This window comes from Zootoca vivipara, chromosome 7, assembly GCF_963506605.1.
Source record: "Zootoca vivipara chromosome 7, rZooViv1.1, whole genome shotgun sequence".
NCBI classification, from domain to species: Eukaryota; Metazoa; Chordata; class Lepidosauria; order Squamata; family Lacertidae; genus Zootoca; species Zootoca vivipara.
The window spans coordinates 450,650-463,929 of NC_083282.1; the positions used below are offsets into that span (position 1 = coordinate 450,650).

At 43.7% G+C, this 13,280-nt stretch overlaps 1 protein-coding gene across 1 annotated transcript; it reads right to left on the bottom strand.

Annotated features, from left to right (window-relative positions):
• Positions 1 to 587: 587 nt before the first annotated feature.
• LOC118078304 (tumor necrosis factor ligand superfamily member 4-like) lies at positions 588 to 13,280 on the bottom strand. Its single transcript, XM_060276541.1, has 3 exons — positions 12,662 to 13,280; positions 4,539 to 4,575; positions 588 to 1,123 (listed from the first exon to the last, which is right to left on the bottom strand). The coding sequence occupies exons 1-3, from the start codon at positions 12,902 to 12,904 to the stop codon at positions 741 to 743; spliced, it is 663 nt and encodes a 220-aa protein (XP_060132524.1). The 5' UTR covers positions 12,905 to 13,280; the 3' UTR covers positions 588 to 740.

The window sequence follows — 13,280 nt, forward strand, 5'->3', positions numbered from 1 at the left end:
CCGACATAAACAACAAAGATTTTTACATTTTCTCTTCTATTCATCTATTTTAGTTCATTTTGCTCATTTTGTTCATTTTGCTCTGCCGAGCTTTGAATATTTACTTGAATGGCACATGAAGGATGAAGATACCAAGGTGGCCATTATAAAATGGGCAACCGACTTAGGACACAATATAGAGTATGAGAAATGGTCAAAACTATGGACGTCTGGAATTAAATTCACAGCATCCACCTTGTTAAAAGAAAATATTTACAAAATGATGTATAGATGGTACCTTACTCCAACCAAATGGTATAAAATGTATAAAACGAAACAAAAACTGCTGGAAGTGTGGTAGAGAGGAAGGTAACTTTATACACATGTGGTGGAAATGTGAGAAAGTTAAAAACTACTGGGAAAGCATCAATAATGAATTTAAAAAGATCTTTAAATACACATTTAAAAAACGACCAGAAGCGTTCCTTTTAGGAATGGTGGCTGAGGATGCTGAGAAAAATGACCAAATACTTTTTTTGTATGCAACAACAGGTGCAAGATTGTTACTAGCACAACTCTGGAAACAACAAAATATACTAAGAGTCTGTTTAAATTTTTATGCCATTGGCTAACCAACATTAATTAGACCTGGGAACAATTATTCTCAAATACATCAAGTGGGAGTCAATTATGGATATGCTTAATTTGAGGTCTGTACACAATTGCCCAAACAGCTGGAGGTGAGTTCACTGGTCGTTTTATTAATTTTCAGGATGGCAATATGAACGAGGAGTTAACATGATGAGGTTCAGATTCAGATCCAGCGTGAGTGCTTCATTATTTTCAGTATCGTGAGGGTGTGCCTCCAAGTAGACTGCCTCTTTGGAACGAAATTCATGCACCAAGATTTCCTTCACCTTTGTATTCTCCTCACTGCAATTTACCTCCAGCAGGGGCACTTGGGGCTGACAGTAGACCCTGAGGATCAGTCGGTGCGGAGCCCTGGGCAGGGCGACGGTTCCCTCCAGAAAGACCAGGTAGAGACCATCGCAGTGGATTGGGATGGAACGGTTCAGAACATTTATTTCCATTGTGCCATCCCTCTTTTTAATACCAATGGGTTTCTTATAGGCAATGGAGTCATCTGAAATGCAAGAAAACACAGGAAAAGCCACAAAGGTGTTAGTCCCCAACCTACTGGTTTCTCTTACGAGAAAAGAAAATTGAGGGTGGATTGTAAAAGCGAGAGAGAACAGAAAACCTATAAAAGAAGGTAAAGAAGCAAGGGTCTTTGCCAAAGCTTTTACATGAAGTAGGGCTTGTCCCTAAGGATACTGGGCGGGGCTGGCTCAAGACATTGGGGCACCAGAGGCCAACCACAAAATGGTGGAAGAAGCGGGGAGAGAAGATCTACACTGAAAATGGGGTGGGGCGGAGAATCAAATCAACTTTACCCAATGGTTGGATTGGGAATCAAAGGCCATCACTGGGGTGGGGTGGGGTGGGGAGGCATAGCTGCCAAGTTTTCCCTTTTCTCGTGAGTAAGCCTATTCAGCATAATGGAATTTCCCTTTAAAAAAGGGATAACTTGGCAGCTATGTGGGGAGGCAGTCTGAATCACGCCAGGTAGGTGCCAAGCCCATTTCCTCCATGGGGTGGGAGGAGATCAGCGGCGCCTTCTGTTCACCAAGAGGCTGCTGTAGAGGTTCAATGGTGGTGTGGTGGGGCGGATCAGGAGGCAGCACACCTGACCTCCAAGGTGTGTCACAGCCATTGCTGCCACTGTGGCAGCAGGTGATGCCTTCCTTGGAGGCCAGATCTGCTGCCCCAGTGGATCTTGCCACCCGGGGTGGTTGCCTCCCCATGACTCGTGTCCCCCACTTTCAGCAGCCATGTGCAAGAACTGGGGGTGTCTCCTGGCAGATGCTCAGGGGGCTCTTCAGCCCAGCCCCCAGCCCCATGTGCAGTTGGTGGGGGACAAGGCTAGCTGGTGTCCCCTGCTCATGTATGCTTTCGATAGGTGGCGGGTGGGTGGGTGTGTCTGTTTCCAAGGTGCTCAGTCTCACTGTCCCTTAAGACCTTCGTTCTGCTTTTGGCTGTACAGAGCGCAAGGACCTGGCAGCACAACAGAGGAAGCAAACTTCTAGGAGCTGCCCTCGTTGAAAGGAGTTGAACTCGCTCTCATCTTCAAAAAAGGATGCAAGATCCTAACTCTGCCTAATCTGTTTCTCAATTCTTTGGGGCCAAGGGTCTTAACCAACAAGCATTTTCCCTACCGGTTGTTACCTGCCATTGCTGTTTGCATTTCCAGACTCCTCAGTTTTACACACAAACTCTGTCAGCACCTGACATTTCAGCACTTGAAATTTCAGATCTCTGTCAAGAAAATGGTTTCCTCACTTAGACCTCTGGGTAAAAACTGTCCTCTGTCAGAAGTTGTATCTCAGTCACATGAGGTCTGCAGCCCTCCTCGGACGTGTGGGGCTGCGCCTGCATTCTCACGGCCACAAGGCCGCTGTGGGAATGCAGCATGTCGGCATCTTCTAGCTCCTAAGCCCCCTGAATGACCAAGGAGACAATGGACCTGTGGCTTTGGCTTTTTATTATAAAAGTTAGCCCTTGCCTCTTGTTTCCAATTTGGTCTCCATTCGGTTTCTTTACCTTGCCATTGCAACAGCTGAAGACCACGGCTGCTCTGTGGTATGTCTAGAGTTGGGGAGCTCACTTTGTTATTTGTACTGTGACTGTAATTTCCCAACTGCATTTCTTAATTGGCTATTTTAAATCTGTACCTTTTGGGGGCCTTTTTGGGCCTCTTATATGCTGCTATTTTTATTCCATTTTTATGCTTTCCTTTTACTAAATCTACTTCATTTAACACAGTGTCTATTTGGGTGAAGCCTTGGTAATGTCAAGGAAATATAAGGGTCTGGTACTATATATACGGGCCTGGTGACTTCTGTTTCAGTGTATCTGAAGAAGCGTGCATGCACACAAAAGCTCATACCAATGACAAATTTAGTTGGTCTCTAAGGTGCTACTGGAAGGAATTTTTCTATTTTATTTTATTTGGTCAGAGAGCCAGTTTAGAAGAATATCTGTTTTTTGGTCCACATATTGTTTGAGAAGGTGCAAATTAGGTAGGCTTGTGTTAAACGTCTTACTGATCACCCCACCCCTGCGCATCCTGGGCTCCACCCAGAACACCTACCATTAGCTGAACCAAAAGCTTTCCTCCTCCTGAAGGCTGCCAAGCGTAGCTTCAACGTGACCTTCATTCTACCTCTTATCTCTGCCCTGCTCAGGTATCAGGCTGTTTGCAGTAAAAGGGAATAGAGGAGAAACCAGGGTGTGCCCAGTAGGAATTATTCTCCAACTGTTTCAGCCTAACTTCATTCTCCTGCCTCTTTCACTGGAACAAGGTGGGAGGGAAGGAACAGGCAAACCAGAGTAGGAGAGATGAGACAACTGATTAGACAACAGATTAGACAACAGATTAACAGATTAGACAACTGGGCCAAAGCAAACAAGATGAATTTTAACAGGGAGAAATGTAAAGTACTACACTTGGGCAAAAAAACACACGAAAGGCACAAATACAGGATGGGGGACACCTGGCTTGAGAGCAGTACATATGAAAAGGATCTAGGAGTCTTGGTAGACCACAAACTTGACATGAGTCAACAGTGTGATGCAGCAGCTCAAAAAGCCAATGCAATTCTGGGCTGCATCAATAGGAGTATAGCATCTAGATCAAGGGAAGATCTGGTCAGACCTCACCTGGAGTACTGTGTCCAGATCTGGGTACCACAGTTCAAGAAGGATACTGACAAGCTGGAACGTGTCCAGAGGAGGGCAACCAAAATGGTCAAAGGCCTGGAAACGATGCCTTATGAGGAACGGCTTAGGGAGCTGGCCATGTTTAGCCTGGAGAAGAGAAGGTTAAGGGGTGATATGATAGCCATGTTCAAATATATAAAAGGATGTCATATAGAAGAGGGTGAAAGGTTGTTTTCTGCTGCTCCAGAGAAGCAGACACAGAGCAATGGATTCAAGCTACAAGAAAGAAGATTCCACCTAAACATTAGGAAGAACTTCCTGACAGAGCTGTTAGACAGTGGAACTTGCTGCCAAGGAGTGTGGTGGATTCTCCTTCTTTGGAGGTCTTTAAGCAGAGGCTTGACAGGCATATGTCAGGAATGCTTTGATGGTGTTTCCTGCTTGGCAGGGGGTTGGACTGGATGGCCCTTGCGGTCTCTTCCAACTCTATGATTCTATGAGAGGGTGAAGATGGTTCTTTTCTTCCTGGTAAAGCCCATCTAGCTCATTTTCCTGCCTGGATGTTCACTAGAGGGGCAAGTGCAGAGCCAGGGAGAGGGTGTTATTCTCCCTCATGCAGCCTGGTCAGAGAATATTCATTGCTGCTTCAATTCCTTCTGGGCAAATTGGGTTGGAGGGAAGTCAAGATTGGAAGCATCAACAGGTCATGTGGGAGGAGAGAACAGTGCAACCCACCTCAAGCCTTTGGAATAGGGCGAAGGGGGGGGGGAAGAACTCACACTTGATGTAGATCCATTGTGCCTGTGGGTCTGGACTCTGAAACAGAAATGGAACAAAACATGAGGTTATGAAAGGTGCTTACAAGCTCCAGATGGAACTGCAGACATGATGGGACACTAGGGAACCCACATTCTGGGGGCTTTTGCATGGCAAGTTTTAAGAGGTCTCAACTGCAGTCCTTTAGTACATCTATTTCCTGCAAGCTACAGAACTCCAGAGCACGACCTGTGCAGATCCAACTCCTAGGGGCTAAGGTCCCCTCAACCCCCCCCAAAAAAATCTATATGAGGGTGCTGGGGCCCCGTAAAGTTGATGAGCATTGCCATTCAAATGGTGTGCATGCATCATGTGAGCAGGGTGGGGCTTATCTCTTCCCCCCGGGAATATTTTATCCAAGTTGGCACCCCAATCCACTGCCTCCCCCCCCCAAGATGCTGTGAACATTGGCACGGCACTGGGAGAGTGGAGTGCTACTAGAGAGTAAAACCTCTGTGGGCTGCAAGGTATCTACTTCTGTGTGTTTGTGCAGAGGCAGAACAGGGAATGCTCTTAGTAAACCCCAGAGGGGACAAGAATGATGGCCTCAAGGTAGTTAATATTTTTCAGGCTTGGGGATTAGAGCAGTTGGCAGTGTCTCATGCATAGCACACTCCCCCCCCCCCCCCGGCACAAGCCTGTAACTTCACTTTGAAGACATCACATATACAGTAGCTCCAAAATAGCCATGTTGCTATCCTATATTATTTCCTGCCTTTGTTTTATTTATATGACTGGATTTGCATGCCCATAACATAGACTGCAGCATTATTAAAATTTTCTCTCTCCGTGTGTGTGTGTATGTAATACAGGCATCCCCAAACTTCGGCCCTCCAGATGTTTTGGACTACAATTCCCATCTTCCCCGACCACTGGTCCTGTTAGCTAGGGATCATGAGAGTTGTAGGCCAAAACATCTGGAGGGCTGAAGTTTGGGGATGCCTGATCTAATATATACCTGCCATGTGTCTGATGAAATGAGTTTTAGACTAAAACAGTTTATACTACAATAGATCTGTTAGGGTTGCGTCTAAGGAACTCATATTTGGAGTAGAACCATTGAAATCACTTGACTAGTCATTTACTGTAGTTGAGTGGAATCCTTACAGCACAATCCTAACCACGTCTACTCAGAACTGAATGCTTTTGAATTCAGTGGGGCTTCCTCCCAAGTAAACAGGGTTAGGATTTTAGTCTTTAAGTTAGCATAAGGCTATTATTATTTAGACTGCTTTTGAATTCAGTGGGGCTTCCTCCCAAGTAAACAGGGTTAGGATTTTTAGTCTTTAAGTTAGCATAAGGCTATTATTATTTAGACTGCAGCAGACCGGCACAGCCCCCCCCCCCCGGAGTACAGTTTTCCAACTGGACTTCCAAAATAAAGAGCAGCAACATCTTCCCTGGTTCTTTCCATTAGAAGACACCTCCAGAAGGCTCTGGCACCCATTATTAATATTAAACAAGCACATTTGATTTAGATCAGGCATCCCCAACCTGTGGCCCTCCAGATGTTTTGGCCTACAACTCTCATGATCCCTAGCTAACAGGACCAGTGGTCAGGGATGATGAGAATTGTAGTCCAAAACATCTGGAGGGCAAAAGGTTGGGGGTGCCTGATTTAGATGTTTTAAATATAAAAAGATCTCCAATGTTCTGAACCAATTACAAAGATGATTACAAATTCACAGCGGAAAAAGAAGAGCAAAGAACCGGGGTTTTCCCCTAAACAGCCCCCAAGTGGCATCTGCCTAGGGAGCTCTTGGCATTTGTAAATGGGCCTCTTTCTAGGGAAGAGGTGGGAGCAAGCGCTGGTCTCCCTTAGTCTGTAGGTGGTGCATGCAGCTGCTAGAGCAGGCATGTCAAACATGCGGCCCTCCAGATGTTTTGGCCTACAACTCCCATGATCCCTAGCTAGCAGGACCAGTGGTTGGGGAAGATGGGAATTGTAGTCCAAAACATCTGGAGGGCCGCAGGTTTGACATGCCTGTGCTAGAGGGTCCTTGTGATAGTGATGCCTGGGGGTTTGGTTACCACTCTGTGTCCTCCTGGTGGCAGATGCTGTTTGTATTCTGCAAGCAACCAAACATAAAGGTAGGTTGGGATGTTGTGGAAGTATCTACAGGCAGAGAAAATGAGCCTTTATTTTTAATCCAAATGAAGGCAGAATTATGATGGAAGGAAGGATTTTAGGCATCATTTTCAAGCTTGCTTTCATTTGCACAGTCCTGGTTTCAGATGTCATTCACAGTGGAACTACGGTAATTAGGCTGAGTATATGTACAGAAAGCAAACCAACTAGGGATGGTGGTTACAGTATTCAAAAGGCAAAGCAGAAACCTTCACAGCAACCTTGCAACCTTCTTGGGGACATTCCCACTTGGTATAGCTAGCATGCAACAATAGAGAGTCTCCAATCCCCATTTCATCTTTTCATCTTAAAACTATTGATAAATCCATGATGAGAGTTTGTTTGCTCATTCCAATGATCTATATACTGCTTGCCACCATAATCTCTAAACCATGCACAGTAAACTTACAAAAAACATCCAACAGACACACAATGTTTTATCTTGAATTTTCGTTCACTGGATACTCAAATGAAAAAGAATTTTTATAGATGGACAAGAATGAGAACTTGGTTACCAACTTTAAGACAGATTGTTAAGTTGCAAATGAAAATTATTCCAACCTGTTTGTATTTATTTCAGGTTCTCCCTATCCTTGGTATAGGCTATGGTAAAGGTTTGGTTGCAGCTTTATGTACGGAACTACTAAGCGACACACAGGTTTGATATTGTGCATCAACTTTGTTTAGGAGGGAGATAGAAGAGAGAATATAGGTGATGATGGAATATGGCATGATCTGATCAATCCTGACCCATACAAGAGAAACCATGGGTGGTACAAGACCCCAATGCAAACTATGGGCTATATCAGCCTCATATAACCAACATGCTTAGCTCTAGTTAATGCATGGAGGGGTTAAGAGGCCATAGCGTAAGCTTAGTTAGGTCACACACCCTCACCTTTGTTCTTTTTCCTTTCCTTAATGTGAACCAACTAGTAAGGATGTCTAAGCTGGATGCTCCAAGTATAGATCATGTGGCTTTAGCAAGCCATCTTTGTGTTTAGAAACATTTACCACTTTTTGAAACCAAGTTGTACTGCCTGTCTTTTCTTGCTGCTGTATGGAAAAGCACATGAATTTGACCTTTAAAGTTTGAAAGTAAACTTCTCAAATGTGTGGTCTATTGCTATGCTAAGGGGAAGTGGGTAACTTTGGAAGAAATTTAGGAGGAGGTATTTTAAAGGTCTAACAGGTTTCCATGCTCTACTTTGATGCATGTTTTGTGATTTTAAATCTCTGCTAGGGCTCTTTCGCCAGAGAGAACCAGGCACCCAGGAATTCTCTTTTTATACCTATTCTTTTCCTTGCCAACCAGCACAAATGTTACAGATAGCATCTAACATGCTTCCCAACTGCGGGTGGGGTGCTGGGGGAGCATGCTTCTAAGTCTGGTAGGAGTACCTGCAGGTCCATACATTTTGCTCTCTGGTTTTTAATGAAATTGCAGCAATTAACAGTGGGTTTTTTCCTGGGGATACTCAAGGGTATGCAGCACCAGCACTTTTCCTCCCAAATGTTAAAAGTGTGGCACTTACTGTAACAACTTCATGGTGAGTTCTGGCACCCTTTTTAAAAGAAAAGAAAAGAAAAAAGCACTGGCAATTACTCAGGAGTCGATTCAATTATCCCCTCCGGCTGCTTCCACTGAAAAGGCAGGGAGGAGGGGCTGTAGCTTCCAGCTTCTGGGGAGACCTCGCGGACCTTTTGTGAGATCTTGCCAGAAGCCACAGCCACGCAACCCTGGCAAGTGACCCTTTGGCAGCAGCAGTGGGGGGTGCGGGGGCAAAATGGAGTGAGCCACCCCTGCATGCGGGACCAGTAACAGTAGCTGGCTGGAGATGTCTGTCCTTACAAGTATATTGAAGCCAAGTAAAATAATACAAGAACCTTGAATTTGACCCAGAAGCACTTGGGCAGCATGGGCAAGCTTCCAGGGACTTAGGCGCTGGCTGGCTGGCTGGCTCCACCACCAATCCAGCCTCAGCATTCTGCGCCAGTGGGAGCTTCCAGATCTGGCACAAAGGCAGCCCCACATCAAGGGGATGGAGCAATTCCTCTGACAGGAAAAGTTGCAGGCATTTGGGACTTGTTAGTTTACAGAAAAGGTGAGTAAGAGGTGACAAGATAGAAGTTTATAAAATGAAACACAGTAAGGAGTGGATAGAGAAAAGATGTTCTTCCTCGCATAAACATCCAATGAAGCTGAATGTTGGAAGATTTTGGACGGATTTTAAAAAGTCCTTCTTCAAGCAGCACATGGTTAAACTATGGAACTCACTCCCACAAGAGGCAGTGATGGCCACCAACTTGGATGGCTTTGAAAGAGGCAAATTCTCAGAGAGGGCTCTCGATGGCTAATTGTCATGGTGGCTCTGCTCTGCCTCCACGCTCAGAGGCAGCAACGCTTCTGAATGCCAGCTGCTAGAAACCACACCGGGGGAAGAGGGCTCAGGTCTTGCTTGTGGGCTTTCTCTAGGCATCTGTTTGGCCACAGTGAGAACAGGTTGCTGGACTGGATGAGCCACTGGCTCTGTGTAGGTTATTACAAGACCATGCTAACCACAAAAGAGAGACCTTGGGGCTGAAACACAACCTGTCCCGGCTGTTCTCTGGAAATGGCTCTGTGTGTAGAAGTGTCCCTAATATTCATCCCACAGACCCGGTTCAGGAACATACCATAATAAGTGGTATCAAAAGCTGCTGAGAGTTTGAGAAACAGAAGCAGAATTGCATTCCCTGTCCTGTTCTCAATAAAGTGTCGTCCATGCCTTGAACCTGGATTGAAATGGATCCAGGTATCTCCAGGAATTCCTGAACTTCACCAGCTTACCATCATTTGATTTCTGCCATTGGTGGTGGTTCTGTTAGGATTTCACCCCTCCCTACGCTGCAGATATAGGATTGTTGGATCACGTGTCTGTATGTAATGTATTTCAGCTGCTGATTGTTAGAGCTATACAAGCATAAAGGGAGATATGCTGTTTGCTCCCTTCCTCCCACTGCTCTCTCACAGTGATGTTTTGTTTCAGCATTCTCTCCGAGGAAGGAAAAAAGGAGCCACGTTTCCTTTGTACTGTTATGTTTTGAGTTCATTGCAATAAATAAGGATTAGATGTTACACACCTCAAGGCTAACGCTTCTATTTTGGACTCTGCTAGTTGTGTGCTCATGTCCCAGAAGGATATGGGTCACATCAGTGTGACGGGAGACCGGAGTGATAAATCCTAGGCAGCGCTGCATTGGGGGAAGGCATTATCTCCCAACAGGTTCCCTATCTAATTAGAACTCCAGAATGTGGGTTTGATGAGTTTATTCCTGGTGAGTTTACTCTAGGAAGCACTTTTGGTTAAGGAACTTTCTTAGCACATCAAAAGGCTAGTATTAATGAATTAGCGACAAAGTTCCCCACAATAAATCTAGAGCAGTGGTTCCCAATCTTTTTTGGCCATGCCCCACCTAAGCACCTCTAAAATCCTGACACACACACACACACACACCCATGGTGACATATAGTTCCAATTATTCAAAAACTCCTATTCACGTGGAGGAAGCCTAAAAGGCCATTAACTTGGTCTAACTCATTCTTGAATTGCCCCCCCCCCTTAAAAATCAAATTGTCCCCCTGTGGGGCGTGTGCCCCACATTGGGAACCACAGATCTAGAGGAAGAGATTGCTTCTGAAGTTCCACTGATTATAACTTAAAGATGTCATTTAACAGTTCTTGACATTTCTGGAAGTCACTGGTGAAAGCTAAGGGCAGAATTTTTCTGTTGCACAGAACAGTTAAGATTGCTTTCATGCAAACTGTTTATTGAAAATTCATCCTGCTTTGTTTGTGGGGAGATTAAATAGACACCAACTATTTATTGAACTATTCATTCTTTATAGGCCAACATTTTTAATAAAATTTAAAGAACCACATTTAAAACTAAATATTAAGGCATGATTTGACCTGTTTGACTAAAAGCAAAATAACCAGTTTACTGGCTCCACATGGACAGCTGTATTCCTCTACCAGAGGAGTTTCTCATAGGAGGGAACTAATTAGCCAGTAGTTCAACCCTACTTCTGTTGACAAAACCCACACACTAGAATTTAAAAGGTTAAACCACAAAAACTGCAAAGCTAAGACAGATTATTTTATTTCTTGGACCAGTCCATCAGCATGCATCAGATCGTGACCTTTCTCTCATGGACCTTTATTTTGTTCCATGTATGATTGCAGGTCTATGCATCAGGGTAGATCAGATATATTTTCCTCTCCAATCTGACCATTACATCAATTACAAGTTGATGAAGAAATAATGAAACTTTTGAGTTGATACAGTGTTAAACACTGGGATGGTTTAGAATGTGTCTCAATATGTATAGATTTTTTAGCTACAATTAAAAAAAATAAGTCACAGTTTGCAATGCTGCTATTCCAAGACTGATTAAAATGACCGAGTGGAACTTCCTGAGCCAAAAACAGATCAGGACTACTCTTAAATAGTAGGGGAAAATGATTGGTGTAGTAGTAGAGGAAAATAGTAGAGGAAAATGATTAGTGTGGTGTAATGCTGCTGTGACAGCAGAAACCACTATTGTAAATTCATTGTACTAGCATTTTGTGAAAAAATTTCCCAGCACAGAAATAAGCACATTTCAACTGGCATGGAGTTCACAAGTTGGGCAAACTAGACTCTCAAAGGATGTCAAGATGCTAAGGTCCAACCGCCCCATCATTGCAACTGTCTTTATTTTAGTATTTCCTGTTCTCCACAAACACTAATAAATAAGAGTGATAAAGTCCCCTTTCCCCCAGCCTCTATGTTCAGAACTAGAAACTGTTTGTCCCCCCAAGGTGCTTAGCAGTCCCTGGATGATCAGGACTATCACTTATTTGGATCTCACTCCCACCCCTCTCCACCTCTTTTCACTTTTATTTCCTGTGGTCTTCAAATCTGTGTGTGGCAAACCCAGCCCCACTCCCGCAGGCACGTATGTTTCCAAATTTGGACCTCCCTTGCTGAATCTGGCCAAAGTAAAAATGTGAGGTTTACTTGTGTTTCCCCCCCCCCCAGTGCTGGTATTTATCAGTAAATTTTGGAAATGAGGGTGGCATTGCACTTTTTATTTAATGTACTTGGTAGGGTTTTTAAAATAATTTACTGGCAAATTGCAGGGGATTGGACTAGAATACCCATCGGGTCCCTGGCAACTCTACAGTTCTATGGTTCTAAGACTTATTTTCCAATTGTTTCAGTGTGCCTTGATAAAGCCTAGCATTTTCTAATAAAAGATAAACATGAGAATGGAATTTGAAAATTGTCCTTAAGTTTGCCAACCCTTGAGATTATCAGCAAATTTCAAAAATAAGTGGCATGAGATTTTTTTACATTTACTAGTTACAAATTCTGAGATTTACCAACAAATGATGAAAACTAGGACAAAGTTTATCTTTAGTCAAAGGCACTTGGCAATTTTTGAGGTATACTAACAACTGTTGAACACCAAGTGGAAATGTTCATTACCTGTTCCTAGTATTTAAAACCACCCGTTTCTAACAACAGTTGATGTGAGAAATGGCTTTAAGAAGGAAACAAAGCAATAAACCTGTCCTACATGGTTGGAGAATCTTGTGATTAAGGAGGAAAACAGTGTCAGAGGACCCATTTACGTTATAACTTCTGCAAAGAGAGATTTGCACATACCCTAACTCCACAGAAGCCCGCAGCTTTTTGTCTGTGTTCCTTAGCATACATGCAGATGAACAGACCAAGGGGCCATTTTAATAGCAGGCTTTCCAATACCAATCATGTGATTTTAAAACAGCCCTATTATATGAAAAGTGCATAACTTTTTCTGATTCAGGAGCCTCAAACATAAACACAATCTGTGGACTTCAGGATAGGAAAGCCTCGTCTGTGTGAATCTGTCAGGAGAGTCATACCTGTAAGGGTCTTTGGCAGACTTACCCTAAGGTAGCACAAGCCAATGCAGATCAGGCAGGCAAGCAAGACCACCAGCTGTACAGCCATGGTCCCAAGGGGCATCCAGATTTGTCTGCTTCTTTTCCTGTCCTCCTCGCACTCCTCAGCAGGTGCTTCTTCCAGTTTTCTGGCCTCCATCTCCACTTGTTCCTCCATGTGCAAACCACAAAGAAATTCAACACTGAAGCCAGAGACTGTGAATTCCCAGGGACAGCTATTAAATAGCATTAAGAGATCATTTTAAGCCTTATATGCAAACAGAGGCGGGGAACTTCTTTATGACTAATATGAAATTTCCCTTGAATCTCACTCTCTCTCCTTCTGTGGGTGATTGTGGTGGTTGATATTTAAGATATCCCTGAGCTTGTTTGGAGGTTCTAGCAGGGGAGCACAGCTATCGTATACTTGAAGCAATCATGGTTAAAAAAAAGAATGTGAAAGGGTGTTGGACAACATATAATAACTTATTGACGGAAGTTGACGGGCAAATAAGAATTAAAAAATATGAAGAAGTGAGGAATTATTTTTCAACCTGGTTGGAATATTATCAAACATACAATATATTTAAAGAAGATTTTAAAAAAATAGGATTTGAGAAAGAACC

What these genes read in the sequence shown, in the direction of transcription:
- LOC118078304 (XM_060276541.1), bottom strand. Translation starts at nt 12,904, where the DNA reads ATGCTATTTAATAGCTGTCCCTGGGAATTCACAGTCTCTGGCTTCAGT. An exon ending in TTGGCTTGTGCTACCTTAGG is followed by an intron (nt 4,576 to 12,661) that starts GTAAGTCTGCCA and finishes TTTCTGTTTCAG; the next exon opens with AGTCCAGACCCACAGGCACA. An exon ending in ACAATGGATCTACATCAAGT is followed by an intron (nt 1,124 to 4,538) that starts GTGAGTTCTTCC and finishes CTTGCATTTCAG; the next exon opens with ATGACTCCATTGCCTATAAG.